General features: G+C 39.9%; 3 protein-coding genes across 4 annotated transcripts; 2 read left to right on the top strand and 1 right to left on the bottom strand.

The window, feature by feature from the left end:
* The first annotated feature begins 715 nt into the window (after positions 1-715).
* LOC116209975 (GDSL lipase-like) lies at positions 716-6,110 on the top strand. 2 transcript variants are annotated; one of them, XM_031543748.1, is made up of 7 exons: positions 716-908; positions 1,393-1,516; positions 2,657-2,848; positions 3,255-3,388; positions 4,716-4,952; positions 5,266-5,506; positions 5,694-5,812. In XM_031543748.1, the coding sequence occupies exons 1-7, from the start codon at positions 741-743 to the stop codon at positions 5,714-5,716; spliced, it is 1,119 nt and encodes a 372-aa protein (XP_031399608.1). In that variant the 5' UTR covers positions 716-740; the 3' UTR covers positions 5,717-5,812. The 2 variants fall into 2 exon arrangements, with proteins under 2 accessions (XP_031399608.1, XP_031399607.1); XM_031543747.1 differs by having other exon boundaries at positions 717-908; positions 5,759-6,110.
* Positions 6,111-11,046: 4,936 nt separating this feature from the next.
* Positions 11,047-12,171, bottom strand: LOC116211024. The gene has a single exon (XM_031545215.1). It carries the CDS (start codon positions 12,169-12,171, stop codon positions 11,047-11,049), a length of 1,125 nt encoding a protein of 374 aa, XP_031401075.1.
* A 152-nt stretch (positions 12,172-12,323) lies between these two features.
* Positions 12,324-13,702, top strand: LOC116211022. Its single transcript, XM_031545210.1, has 4 exons — positions 12,324-12,454; positions 12,512-12,694; positions 13,190-13,255; positions 13,312-13,702. Exons 1-4 carry the CDS (start codon positions 12,324-12,326, stop codon positions 13,700-13,702), a joined length of 771 nt encoding a protein of 256 aa, XP_031401070.1.
* Positions 13,703-14,337: the final 635 nt, after the last annotated feature.

Raw genomic sequence — 14,337 nt, 5'->3', positions numbered from 1 at the left:
AAAACACATTCAACTATGTTTATTTAAAACAAATATAATGTGATATATGATGTATTAACCTAGTAAAACACTTAGTCAACCTCCTCAAATGACGCTTTTATGGCCTTAATATGTGGCCCAAAAAAATTCAACATGTACCCCACGTGCAACGCATGTAGTTTTCCTCTCTAGTAATAGATAATAGATATGTATATATTTATATCTGCGAAGGAGGTTTATGCATGTAATGATGAGATCTATTGGCTAATTATGCAAAGTTTAACATTAAGAGCTTACCCCTAAGAGGTGTAAATAGCCAATGAGAAGCTTAATTTAATTGATAAATCTCAAATAGTTTAAATCAATTGGGTTAGAACAATATGCATGTTCAAATCTTGATAAATATAGCACGTGTTCTATGCCCAGTTTACCACTTGCTATCAAAAAATATCTTCTCTTCTGCTGTCATTTTTTTGTTTTATAAAGGAGGCTCATGAACTTTATGTAAAGAGAAAAAGATCATGATATCTAACAAAAAGAGTACTGATAATCTCACAACGAGTATTGAATCTGAAATTTCTTTATTCCTAGGCGAAGGTAAACCCTCTTTGATACTATTATTGCTGGTCCCGGGCAAGTACTATACTATAGTGTGGATCCATCTAATTTTCAAGGTCAAACCTTAACTTCTTGACATAGAGTTAGATGCCCATACCCTATAAAGAGAGAATCGTCGGCAGAGCAAATACACAGTCCGTGTCATGGCTACCACAATTTTCCATTGCAGCGTTTTGCTCTTTTCTCTTTTTTTTCTTGGCACTGCAACTGGCTGCTTCGGGGATCTGCTGCAAGCAGATGATCAGCACAGGCCATTGCGCAGTATTCGGAACTCATTTTCAGAAGATGGATTTGAATCATATTCCAATCAGGTATCTAATAATTCTGAGTCAATACGCGTGCTTTTTCATTGAGATCTGTATGGTTATTCTGTTTCTATTTTAATCTTTTTGAACTACTTATGTCTTACACTATAGATTCAGATGAATATCTATGCAACAATATCTGGATCCAAAGTAAAATCATGAGCACAAGAAATCTCGCCGGCAAAAATCTAAACATAGAACCTTCTGTTTCCAACCTAGAACATGCATCTTTCACTTCACTGTGGTACTTCCTTTCAGTAAATTTCAAATATTTGAAGAACACAATCGAGAGTAAAATTAAGAACATCTCTTTTCCAAAACGTGGGGTCTTAATTTGGCAGACCGACAAAGCAAGCCTGTCATTTGACAGTAACCACAACATTATAAAACACGACCAATTCGATCGTTGTACGTATCTTGGCTTCCAAAGTACACAACAAAGTATCTATGTCTAATAATTAAGCTAAACTGCTTCTGATCAATTTGGCAGCGAAATAATATTGGAGGAGGGAGAAAGTTTTTGTCTAACGGCGGCTGGCTCGGGAACTCTATTTTCAGCTACTACTGCAGGTTCCTCCTAGATATGATCAGAATGCCTTTTAATAAGAAAGAAGGTACAGGCATCCGGTAATCGAGTCTTGTATGCGCGCTACGCATTTCTGTGCTTGGTGTATGTATAAAAAATGATAAAGGATTGTATATGGGGAAAAAGCCATTTTTTAGTCCTCAACTTTTACCTACTTTTTCATTCTCTTCCTAAGCCTTCTTTTTTGTTCAATTCCATCCTTAACGTTACAGAATTTGTTCACTTTAGTTCTACCATTAATTTATACCTCAAAAAATTACTTTCCATTCAACATATTTGCAAAATATATTATTTAATTAAAAAAATTTCGAAAATACAATATATAAGAAAAAAATAAAAAAGGGAAATCTAGAGATGGCAAGGAACTCCAAATAGGATCTCCTAATTCCAGGGGAAAGGGGGCCCCCGACAGTCACCCTTCCCACTCCAAGGTGGCCGGCGGCCATAGAGGCCATAGGCAACCTTGGAGGGGGAGGGGTAGCCGTCAGAGGGGCCTCTCCCCTAGGAATCAGGAGATCCCACCTTGTTGGTTCCCAAATTCTTTTTTTTTTTGAATTTTCAAATTTTATTTGTAATAAGATAATAAATTTTAAAAATATTATGGAAGTAAAAAAAGTTTTTTTTACAGAAAAATTATCGCTAGGACTAAAATAACATTCAGGATAGAATTGAACCAAAAAATAGGGTTAGGATCGAAATGAAAAAGTAGGCAAAGATTGAGGACCAAAAATGACATTTTTTCTTATATATATAACAAGACTCATACCCGCGCGATTGGACATAATTTTCTATACTCTATAAAAACCTTTGCAAATATATAATTATTTTTTGTAATATTTATGTATAAATTACTTTGTAAACTTAAAAAACATTTTTGTATCTTAATATTAAAAGCTAAAATTAAGAATAAGAAAAAGGAATTGTAAGAGAAAAGGAAGATTGGTCAAATGAACGGACTAATTTAGCCTCAACTTTCTTCTAATTTAGCGATTCTTAATTTTTTTATCCTATTTTACTATGAGTAATATTGAAAAATAAATGTTACCCCAAATTCCTTCACCAATTTGAAAAATATAGATGCAGTAATATCTAATTTTTGCGACAAATTAATTCCTCCTGTAAATCTGCATTAACCGCCTGTGGATAAATGTTTTCTTCCTTAAAACAGTGGAAGCAGATGAACTAAAATTGTTGGATCATCAGAAGACATTATTGTTTATTTTCGGGGACTCCCTGTTCGATGCGGGCAACAATAAATATGTCAGGACGACTACTTATCTCCAATACCCATATGGTTTCACCTACTTCACTCATGCCACAGGCAGAATATGTGACGGCCGAATCGTCCCGGACATGATAGGTAATTATGAAATCTTTGGGTACCCGCGACTATTGATAGACTAATTTTTTTATTTCAGCACCATTTTTTTTAACAATTCATTTTGTTCCCAATCCTCTTATGGTGCATATACATATCCTATATCACTAGAAGATGATAAACGCATATACAAATCTAGTGAGAGTAGCTAGATTTTCACCCCACTAAGCACTTTTTTCTCATTTTTCATTCGTTTTAATTGTGAGCATCTAGCTCAACAGCAAGTTATGATTTTGGTGGATCCACTTTGTAACCCCTATTCTGGGGGTTTAAACTTCTCTAAAAACCATTCATAGCCATCACTGAGCCGATATTCGAACAGAAGTTAGTCTTAATTAGTAGCCCGAATGTTCATCTTAACCTATCAAGCTATGTATATCATCGACAGCTGAGTTGGCCAATCTGCCTTTTATTCCACCATCAATGCAACCCGGGGCAAACTTCTCTTATGGAGCAAACTTCGCTTGTGTTGGAGCAACTGTCCTTGACTCGTACGCTACTGGAAACAGTTCAAAAGAAACAGTGAGCATCCTCAAAACATATCTCCTTTACCTTAATTTCCAAAAATTATTGATGCTCTTAGTCAAAATGAACTCAAGTTGATCCTTGGTGAAAATCATTTCTGGCAAATCTAAATACTCCACTTCTTGAAAAAGAGGGTGTAGCGCAATGATACACGCCCTCGCTTGGCAACCAAGAGATTCTAAGATCGATACTCACTGGGATTACCTACGCCCCTTTATTAGTTATTAAGATTTTTATTTCATTGTACTAGGTCCACGGGTCTCTCTTGTAACAAAAAAAAAATTACTCCACTTCTTTAAAATCTGAGGTTTGCGAAAATGGAATGACAATATTGGGCTTGAGTTATTTTTCGGTTTCAAAGGAAGCCCAAGACATAATACAATAATAGAGAAATGTAAAATAACTAGTAAAGAGGTACAGATAGTCCCACTAAGTATCGAACTTGCGACCTCTAGGTCATTGGGCTTGACTTATTGGAAGAAACATTTCTTGCATTGTCAATTTGCTAATGATGTGGATTATTGGGATATTCGGATCATTAGAACCAAGGTCATATTTATTCCTGAAATTTTTGAACCTTTGTCCATTATCACCGTGAACCTATATATGCGCTGGAATTTGTCATCTGTCTTCCCAAATAAATGTCATTTTTAGTCCTCCTGTCAATATTCCATCAATTTCTTAACTTTTCCAACCAAAATTCTTTTTAATAAAAAATATTTTGAAATGAAATTTTCGAAATAGAAATCCAAGAAGTTGAGCTAGGAAGGAAAGGGGGAGGTTGTCGCCGTCGAGGCTTCCCCCCAAAAAGAACCGCTGACCACCTTAATAATCGTCAGCAACTGGAGGCTGCTTGTGAAATGGGAGGGAGAGGAAGGGGGTTGAGGGGCCTCCTAGGTGTGGTGGGGTCGATATGACAACCATTGAGGTCACCGGCAACCCCTTGGGAATGGGGTGGATGCTGGCGAGGCCCAAGACAACTAAAACCTACTCTTGCAGGAAAAGCTGAGGACAAATTTCAACCCAAAAAAGAGAGAAGAAAAAAGGGACGAAAATGGAAAAAGATCTAAAGATTGAGAACTAAGACCGATCAACCTTTTTCCTCTGGATTATCGGTAAAGGATCTTTCACCAAACAAGATAATTTTTGGGTCGCGGAGAATCTAAAAGTCATATCAACTGCCTTAAATAATATTCGAATCCAAATGCACCACCTAACGATAGGTACGTAAGAAATATATGTGTGGATTCCAACAAATGCACATTGAATTTTCCTGTTCGTTGTTGGTTTCATGAATTCAATTTGAGCCTTCTTTCTTCTCCAGGTCACCCTTAGAGAGCAGATGAGCCAATTCATCGAGTTGGCAAAGAAATTGAATGCAACATTAGGTCCCTCTCGAGCAAAAGCAATCTTGAGCAAATCCGTCTACGTGTTCAGCATGGGAGGCGACGATTACCTTCAATATTATGACGAATTCACCGACGAAGGTCGTAGCCCAACTTTATCCGAACAACAACAACAAGTGAATGCTGTAATAGGCAACTTAACAGAAGCGCTTATGGTAAGATCCAAACCCAATAAACTGAAGAGAAAGATATGCATATAACCTACCTTTAGTTTAATATATTTTCCAAAAAATGTTGATGGAGAGCTAACGCAAATGGCAATTAGTCGAGAAAGGGGTTTGTTGCAACTGGATTGCTCTTGAGCCTCGACTTTTACATAACCAAGAAGTCCCGATTTCGGTTTATCAATCCTCTCCACTTTTTAATTTGCCTTCCCGGCTCAAGCCTCCTTTATAATTTCTTTTTTTAAAAGCAAGAAAAGATAAGTTTTAATTTTATTTAGTAATAATCGGGAATAAATTTTTGCAGGAATTATATGAAGAGGGAGCAAGGAAAATTGCCTTCCAGAACGTTGGGCCGATGGGCTGCCTTCCGTTTCTTGCATCAAACGGGAGTTGTGTCCAGGCGTTGCTCACAATGCCCATATTACACAACAAGCAACTTTACGAGGCCCTCACAAGTTTGGCTGAACGTTTGGAGGGATTCAAGTTCTCCGTTTTCGACTACTTCCCTTCCCTTCTTGATAGAATGCAGCATCCTTCGGACTACGGTATGCATGGCACAACATTTACAGTTGTTTCATCTTATATTTTCTTCACAATATATAAAATAATGACTAGCTCGATTAAGCTTGCTGACATGGATATGGGTATGAGAAAGTTATGCTATAAAGCTATTAAACTGTAGTGCGAACTTATCCAGACGTTTAACATCCTGCATTTTATTGGTCTATTTAGGTGCTATTAATCATTCGGTCTAAGCTAACTTATAGATCAACGTTGTTATGTGTCATTCAATTAAGGCTTCGAGGTCGGGAGCACACCATGCTATTACAGCAGCAGCAATGGGTACAGAGGAATGGGGTTGGATGCTACTGGAGACACGACTCTCTGCAAGTATCCAAGCGCCTTTCTGTTATTTGACGATGGCCACACAACTCAATGCGCCAACGAACAGTTAACGAGCCTATTTTGGAACGGGGATGCTTCAGTTACAAGACCATATAACCTAAAGCAATTGTTCAGAAGAGAACTAATTAAATAAACGTATCCTACTTGACTAATCGATTACATGTGTAGTCCGTGTGGCATTTGTTATATTATCAATTATAATAAATAAAAGCCGAAGCGCAGAACATGGCTGCACCACGTAAATTGAATCGTAAAATCCCTAACTCCACCTTAATGAACTTTTCATTTTTAGTTCAATGAAATTTTATTTTATATATATTAGTTGTATTATATTCAACGAATTTTTATATTTGTCCTTGTAATTTCTATGTATTTATAAATAATTATGAATTTTCTTGAAAAATCAAAAACTCTTTTTGATAATTGACGAAAATTCCTCAAGATGCAAGATATCTTTTCAAATTAAATGAATTGAATATACTATAAAAGATGACATGAAAATTATTATGTGCATAATCTTTCTATCCGTTTTAATTTTCCTACTCTTTTAAATCTTAAATGACCTCTCTCTCTATATATATTTATATTTATATATTACAAGTTGAATTTCTCTATTGATATATGTATATATATGTTACTTTATTTATATATTGATATATATACTTGATACATACAATTTGTTCTATTTATATATATATATATATTGGTGGCATATGTGTTGATTATTTATATTCGGATATGCAAATATTGATAGAATATTACTCGCTCAACATGCTGATAACAGGTAGTTTCATGCAATTAACTAGTCCCTGGTGCCCGCATACCCTCTGTCTATCTATAAAACATATGTATAAATCCATCGGGGGGGGGGAGGGGAAGCATGTATATAAACTGGTTGCATCCTTTTGAGCACTATGAGAGAATAAAAGCTTTTCATATTCTCAAATTTATTTTAATGTTATGCTATTTTAATATTTTATTTTATTATATTATATATTTTATATTGATCTTTAATGAATAAAATAAAAAAATATTGGTCCGTATACATATTTTTTTATTATGTAATTTAAAATTTATAAACAAATATATTACTGAATTCTTAAAAAAACAATGGTCCGATTACCTTCTTTTGTGCTCAATTCCCCTCGTTACCTTTATGATTCACATAGAAAAATCTAGAAACCAATCAATACATTAATTTCTTTACCTCAAATGCTCTTTGTTTTCAAGTTTTCCCGTGAGAATTTTCCCTTACCATTATCCTCAATTCATTAAGATTTTTTTTTTTTGGGTAAGTGGTATAACTTCATTGATAACATAAGGGATTTACATCAGAGACCAGTGCCAAGTGCCAATTACCCTTGTACCGATCAGTAATGTAAAATGCTCAAATACTCAAAATCACCCCCCCAAAATCATCTAAGGCCAGTATCAAAATGGCGAAACAAATGCCCCACTAGAGTAGAATGTACAATTTTGCATGAGAAGCGGGGAAGAACGGACAACTTCACTTGCACATCCGAGAGGATCTTCCGAATTATGACTGTTGAAGACGAGACCTGCTTTTGGTAGATCCTGGAGTTCCTCTCCCTCCAAATGCAATAAATATAATGAGTCCAAAGTAGCTTTAGGCAAATAACATCAAGCTTCTTTCCACGGAGAGAGGAGATCCAGCTAAGTTCCGTATTCCAATCAATATTGGGTCTGTTCAAACCAACACGGGCTAATAAACTTCTTCAAATCCCTTGGGTAGCCGGGCATCCAAGAAAGAGATGATCGCGAGTCTCTAGCTCCAAGCTACAAAATTCACATTCAGCGGCAGCGAGCGAAATTCCCCAATTTAGGAGGCGGTCTTTTGTGCTCAGTCTGTTATGCACACAAAGCCAGCTAATGAAAGAAGATCGAGGGAAAAGCCCCTCAAACCAAACAGCATTCCTCCAATCCATCTTTGGACCCCTTGTTCTTAAGCATTTCCATGCGCTTGCAATAGAAAAAGTTTTAGATTTGTGAGCTGTCCATGTGACCCTATCACGGTTGGAAGGTCGGATTGTTGCGGCGAGGTCATGGATTAGAGCAGCTTGTGGGTCCGAGCTTCTAGGCCAGTGCCAGCAGCCTTCAATTAGAATTGAACTAACAGTTGTGTGTTCTTTGATTGCCGGAAAACATTGAAGTCCTCTCGTGCAGTAGTTGATCAAAGGTCCAACCGGTAACCACGTGTCATACCAGAATGACACATTCGTGCCAAGGCCAATTCGATAGCAAATAAAGGGAGACATCAGAGTCCTAAGCTGCAAGAGTTTTCTCCAGTTCCAAGAACAATCACCAGGTATCCTTAATGACCAAATACTGCGGCCTTTGATTAAATACTTAGCAGCCCAAGCCACCCAAAGAGACCTTGAGCTCACAAGGAGAGTCCAAAGGTTCTTTAACACGCATACTTTATTCCACAGAGTTAGGTCCTTAATGCCTAGTCCTCCATCAGATTTAGGGAGACAAATAATTTCCCAGCTGACCTTTCCTCCTCCTGTATGCGGCTCAAGGCCATTCCATAAGAAGACTCTGCATTTCTGCTGCACCAATTTGATGACTTTCTTGGGTAGAATGAAGTGGGTACACCAATAAGTAGCCATACTGAAAAGTACAGAGTTGATCAGCTGTACCCGACCCGCGTAAGACAGGTGTTTCACTGTCCAGCTCCTAAAACGCTTTAAGATTCTTTCAGTAAGAGCCTCACAATTCTTCGAAGAAAGCTTACCAGAGACAAGAGGGAGCCCCAGGTATCGCACAGGTAGAGTACCATGCTTGAAGCCAGAGTTAGTCACCAGTATAGAGATGCCTTCCTCATTAATGCCACCCGTGAAAATTTCAGATTTCTTCGGATTCAGCCGAAGCCCAGACCAGTTGTGAAATGTGTTCAAGACGTCCAGAATGGCAACAAGGGATTCTTTGGACGCATTTGTGAACAAGAATAAATCGTCAGCAAAACAAAGATGGGTCAGCTTGATGGACTTGCATCGTGGATGGAAGCCAATTTTACCCTCATCTGCAGCAGAGTCCAAGAGAGTTGAGAAAACCTCCATAGCAATAACAAACAGATAGGGCGATAAGGGATCTCCCTGTCGCAATCCCCTTTTGCCTGCAAAGTAACCAGCTAAGGACTCATTGATTGCCACTGAAAAATAAGGAGAGGTAAGACATCCCTTGATCCACCTAATAAAAGTGAGAGGGATTCCCATGGCCTCCAGGCAGTTAAGAATGAAATCCCAATGCAAAGAGTCAAAAGCTTTCATCAGATCAATTTTGATAGCACAACGGGGTGTTATTCCTTGTCTATGATAATTCCTTACAAGCTCATGAGTAAGCAAAACATTATCGGATATTTTCCTGCCCTGCACAAAAGCTGTTTGGTTCAAGCTTATAACATCAGGAAGAACCCCTTTCAATCTGTTTGCAATCACCTTGGTTATGCACTTATAGATCACATTGCAGCAAGATATTGGCCGAAAGTCCTTCATGCGATCAGCTTTCTCCTTCTTAGGGACTAGGGCTATTATAGTAGAGTTCACCTCTCTGCGTAGTTCTCCTGTGGAAAAATAATGTTTTACAGCAGCAAGGAAGTCCTTTTGGACAATTTTCCAAGCATGCTTGTAAAAAAATACAGTGAAACCATCTGGGCCAGGGGACTTATCATTTCCCATCGAGAACAGGGTCGATTTGATCTCCTCTTCAGTGATAGGAGACTTAAGCAAAAGATATTGGGAATGAGAGATCTTCTTTGTGAGAATAGAAGAGAGTTGTGCCGCAGAGATCCCCGCTACGTTGTCGTCTTTACCTCCCAGAAGACCTTGATAGAAGTTGATTGCTTCCGCTTTGATTTCCTGCACTTCTTCCAGTTTGGCACCAGAATTAGTGTAGAGTACACGAATAGAGGTTCTTGCATTCCTTATTTTTACCGCCTTATGAAAGAAGGACGTGTTCTGGTCTCCCGCCTTCAACCATGCCACCCTTGATTTTTGTTTCAGAAGCTTCTCTTCTTTGTCCATGGCCTCCAAAAGCTCGATCCTTAGAGCAATCTCCCTTTCCAGAATTCCAGGTGGCAGACAATGATTGTTAAGAATGGAGGCTTGGATTTGAGCAAGCTGAGTTTGCAAGTCAGCAACTTTTGCATGTACATCCCCAAAGTGAGATCTATTGAAATCTTTCAGGTGCCTTTTCAGATTCCTTAACTTCTTGTAAAGCACCGCCATGGGGTTACCCTCCTGTACCTCCGACCAAATATGTTCCACAAGTTTCAGGTACTCCGGATGTTCAGTCCAGAAGTGAAAAAACTTAAAAGGCTTGGGCCCAGCATTCTCTTTGACACCAAACCTTAACATGATAGGACTATGATCAGAAATTCCAGGAGAAAGAAATTCCACTGTTGAGGCAATATCTTGTTGAAACCATAAGTCATTAACCAACGCTCTATCAATCTTCCGAGCTTGGAACCCCTCCTGCCTTTTGTTGCTCCATGTGAAGTAGCAGCCGACATATGGATGATCCTTGAGCTTTGAAGAGGTAATAAATTCAGCAAATTCCCTCATGCTTTGATCAATGACTATCTCCCTCCCTACCGCTTTAACCTCATCGATATCCTTAACTGCATTGAAATCGCCCATCAACATCCAGCTATATCTCATACCCGCTGCTAGAGCCTGCAAATCGCGCCATAACACCCTTCTCTCCAACAAGTCATTTGATGCATAGACAAAAGTTAAAGCAATCCAGCCAATTCCTTTGGGAACTTTTACCAACAGATGGATATATTGACTAGTCTTGCTAAGGAGTTGCACTTGCAAGTCCTCCCGAACTAAAATCCACAGCCTGCCATTGCTAGCATACTGATAGTTCTCCATCAGGAGCCAACCCTTCCATTTGTCCACAATCTTTGGACAATTATTTTCCTTTACCCGTGTCTCAATGATAGCAAACACTCCTATATCATGATCCTTGGCAAACTTATGGACCATTTTTTGTTTAAGAGGGTCATTTAGCCCTCTAACATTCCAGGAGGCAACTAGCATTAAGGAAGTTTAGAGGTTTTACCTCCCTTACCCGTTCTCGGTTTCCTTTTGACTTGTACTTTCTGGATTGATTTCCCTCTCTCCATCACAATGCTTTTTTTCTGCCTTGAAACTCCCTACCGTGAATATACCTCCAAATCATCATTAGAGCTGATGGCATCATCTTGGGGCTTCATTGCTTCTAAATCCGCTGGTTTGCTGTTGGACCTTGGGGATACACCTTTGGAATGGTCTGCAGATTTGTCCCCATGTAAGTCATTCAGTACTGTCATTTGGTTTTCATCTGAGGCAGAGGAGGTAGCTGCATTCACAGGATTTAAGGCTTCCAGTCCGCACTCTCCAGCACTACGCAAGTCACTAAACCCAGCCTCTTGTATTCCATCGGTCCGAGAAGGAGAAGAAGAGGCCATTCCAAGTTTCTCTTCCACAGTTGCTGCAGGAACTTCAGATGGGGGTGGCGTCGACTCCGCTGGTGCAGCTTTAGGAGGGCTGCTGCAACTGTGCCCGAAAACCTTGCATTGGTCACACTTCGCAGGCAGCCACGGGGTATCCACTAGAACCTCCACAGTGTGTTCATTGCCAAGATCAACAGTTAAATTATTCGGGATTTCATTTTCAACCTCAACCTCTATACACACTTTCGCATAGTCTAATCTCGAGCGCAGGGCAGTAGCTCTATCCATGTATAGTGGCTTACCAATCGCACTCGCTAGGAAGCTGATGCCCTTAGGGTGGAAGTACTGGAGTGGGATTCTCCGCAGTTGGACCCATACTGGCATCTTCTTTATGCTCAATTCTTCTTCAGTGAAAGCCGGACTCCATCTTTGCAACATCATAAATTTTCGTTCTACATGCCACGGTCCCGTTTCCAGAACCCAAGTCATGGCATCCTCATTTGGAAATTGGAAAATAAACAGTGAGCCCATAGTGCTAACCATCACTTTCCCTTGTCTACCCCATAAACCATTAACGACAGATACAATTTTCCCAAACTTAGGGGCCTTGCCCAAGAACCGACCAACGAGACTGTAGGACCATTGTTCGACTCCAATCTGAAGAAGCTCAGACGGGGGTTTCACATAGCTGTGGTTGACACCTTCGAAGAATTGAAGACTTTGGTTTACCTTTGGAAAGACCTTCCTCCAGTTTAATGGGCCTTTCGGTGCCGATTTCTCACCGGATGTGGGTTGTGGAAGACTCTGGACACCATTTGTTGTTGATTGAGGAGCCGATTCCGCCATTGCTGGTGTAGAATCGAATCAGCGATGAAAGCGCCCAGGAGCAGCAGCGTAGCCGCGCCAACCCAGGCGTTGACGTTCTCCGCCTCAGCCGCCGTAGACTAGATCCAGAGCTGTTCTTTTCTGTTCGTCAGAGCAGCGGACGGGAGTCAAAGATGGAGCGGGAGCAGGAGAAGAAGCTGAAGCTGCTGGTGAATCTGGCAGTGGCACTCTCGATCCTCTCGTCTTCGACCGGAGCGGCCGAATACGTGAGGCCCCAGCCTCGAAAGACTCTCGACTTCTCCGAGTAAGCTCTGTTTTTTTTTTAGAGAAGATCTCCGATGAGCCGTATGCTGTCGCTCAGGAGGATCCGCAGCAGAGACCGGTGGGGAAGCGTCTTGGCGTCGGCGGCGAGCTGCGCGGCTACCGACCTGGATCTCGAGCGAGGGAGGGAGAGCTCATCCCATCTCTGTGCGGCCGACCTGGATCTCGACCTGGATCTCGAGCGAGGGAGGCGAGCGGCCGTCCTGGATCTCGAGCGAGGGAGGCGAGCGGCCGACCTAGATCTCGAGCGAGGGGAGGCGAGCTGAAATCTATACCTGAACTATTCATTAAGATTTTACACAGCAGTTTTTGTGTATTTCGTTCTGTGTTAATTGTTGGTCGTACATGTGTAAATTATGGTTCCCATTATTGATTGTTAAAAAGGTTTTATGTTTGTTGGAGATGGATCAAAGCTGAAGGTTGTCCAGCAGAAGGTAGACATTAAGCTTCGAGTTGTTTTGCTGGAAGACAGTCGAGGATTATGCAGAAGACAAACTAGTTTTATGTGTTTTATTTCAGTTGTTTAGTTCCTGGTTTGTAGGGATGTTTAAACAAGTGTATTTGGCGGTTTTAAGTTGTATTGACAGTTACTTTTACTGTCCTTTATTTTTTCAGTTTTCTGTGGTGTGTATATGACTTTGCAGACAAGTTAATGAAAGTGTGTGTTTTATCCTTCAACTTCTATCCATTATGTTCATCTGCTACATTTCTTTATCAGCATTATCAGTGGTACCAGAGCCGTAAATGATCTTGAGGGACCTGTGAATGAGTGTTTGAGAGATCTGTGAGTGATCCTGGTTACTTGAAAGTCATGTGAGCTTTGAGTAAGTCTCTTTCCAGTCAGTATAAGATGGAGGCAGGTTCGAGTAGAATGTTTGCCATAGCACCACCATTATTTGATGGAGAGAATTACCAAGCATGGCCTGTAAAGATGGCAGCCTACATGGAGGGTAGTGATTTGTGGGAAGCAATAGAGCAGGATTATGAAGTAGCCTCTCTTCCCGACAACCCAACCATGAATCAGATTAGGTATCACAAGGAGAGAACCACCAAAAAAGCTAAGGCAAGGTCATGTCTTTATGCTGCAGTTTCTCCTACTATTTTCACTAGAATCATGAGACTTGGTTCTGCAAAGGAAATTTGGGATTTTCTTAAAGTTGAATATGAAGGAAATGAGAAAGTTAGAAGCATGGAAGTGTTGAATTTAATGAGAGAGTTTGAGAGACAGTAGATGGATGAGAGTGAGTTTGTGAAGAAATATTATGAAAAGTTGATAAATATAGCAAATAAAATTAGGGTTCTGACGCAGCGTACATGCAAATAACTCGTCACAGATACTAGAACTACGACCTTCTACTACATGTTGATTCTACGAATACCAGGAAATAGGCATCAAACTCGAATCAACTCCGAGATTGGACAAAGAGCACGAAAGCTCTGAACTTTATTCACTAATCAAAAGACAATTGTTTTAGCCCTAAGGCTTACAAAGTTTAAATAGGGATTAAAAAAAACCTAAATTACATGAAAAGAAATAAACTTTTCTAAAATTGTAAAAACGCCTTAAAACGATAAAATGCCCGTTTGAAGCCCTAAACGATGAAATTCGGCCAAAATCTTGTCTTTTCATAGCCATAGGCTATGTGTTTTGCTCCGAATGCCATTTTCTTTGAAATAGAGTCGTCAGAACATGTTTTTCTCGAGGTACCAATTTGTCAGCTCGTCTGCCGCATCATTCTCCCCTGGGTGGAGAGAATTCGCCCTCGAATTGTCATTTTGTATCGCGAAGAGCGAGCATGTGCACCTCCAACAACATACTTGAAGTCCCCGATCAATTTTCTTCTTTCCAGTGGCCCAATTGGATGG

Source organism: Punica granatum, chromosome 6, assembly GCF_007655135.1.
Source record: "Punica granatum isolate Tunisia-2019 chromosome 6, ASM765513v2, whole genome shotgun sequence".
NCBI classification, from domain to species: domain Eukaryota; kingdom Viridiplantae; phylum Streptophyta; class Magnoliopsida; order Myrtales; family Lythraceae; genus Punica; species Punica granatum.
This window is presented reverse-complemented; position numbering and strand designations above follow the sequence as displayed.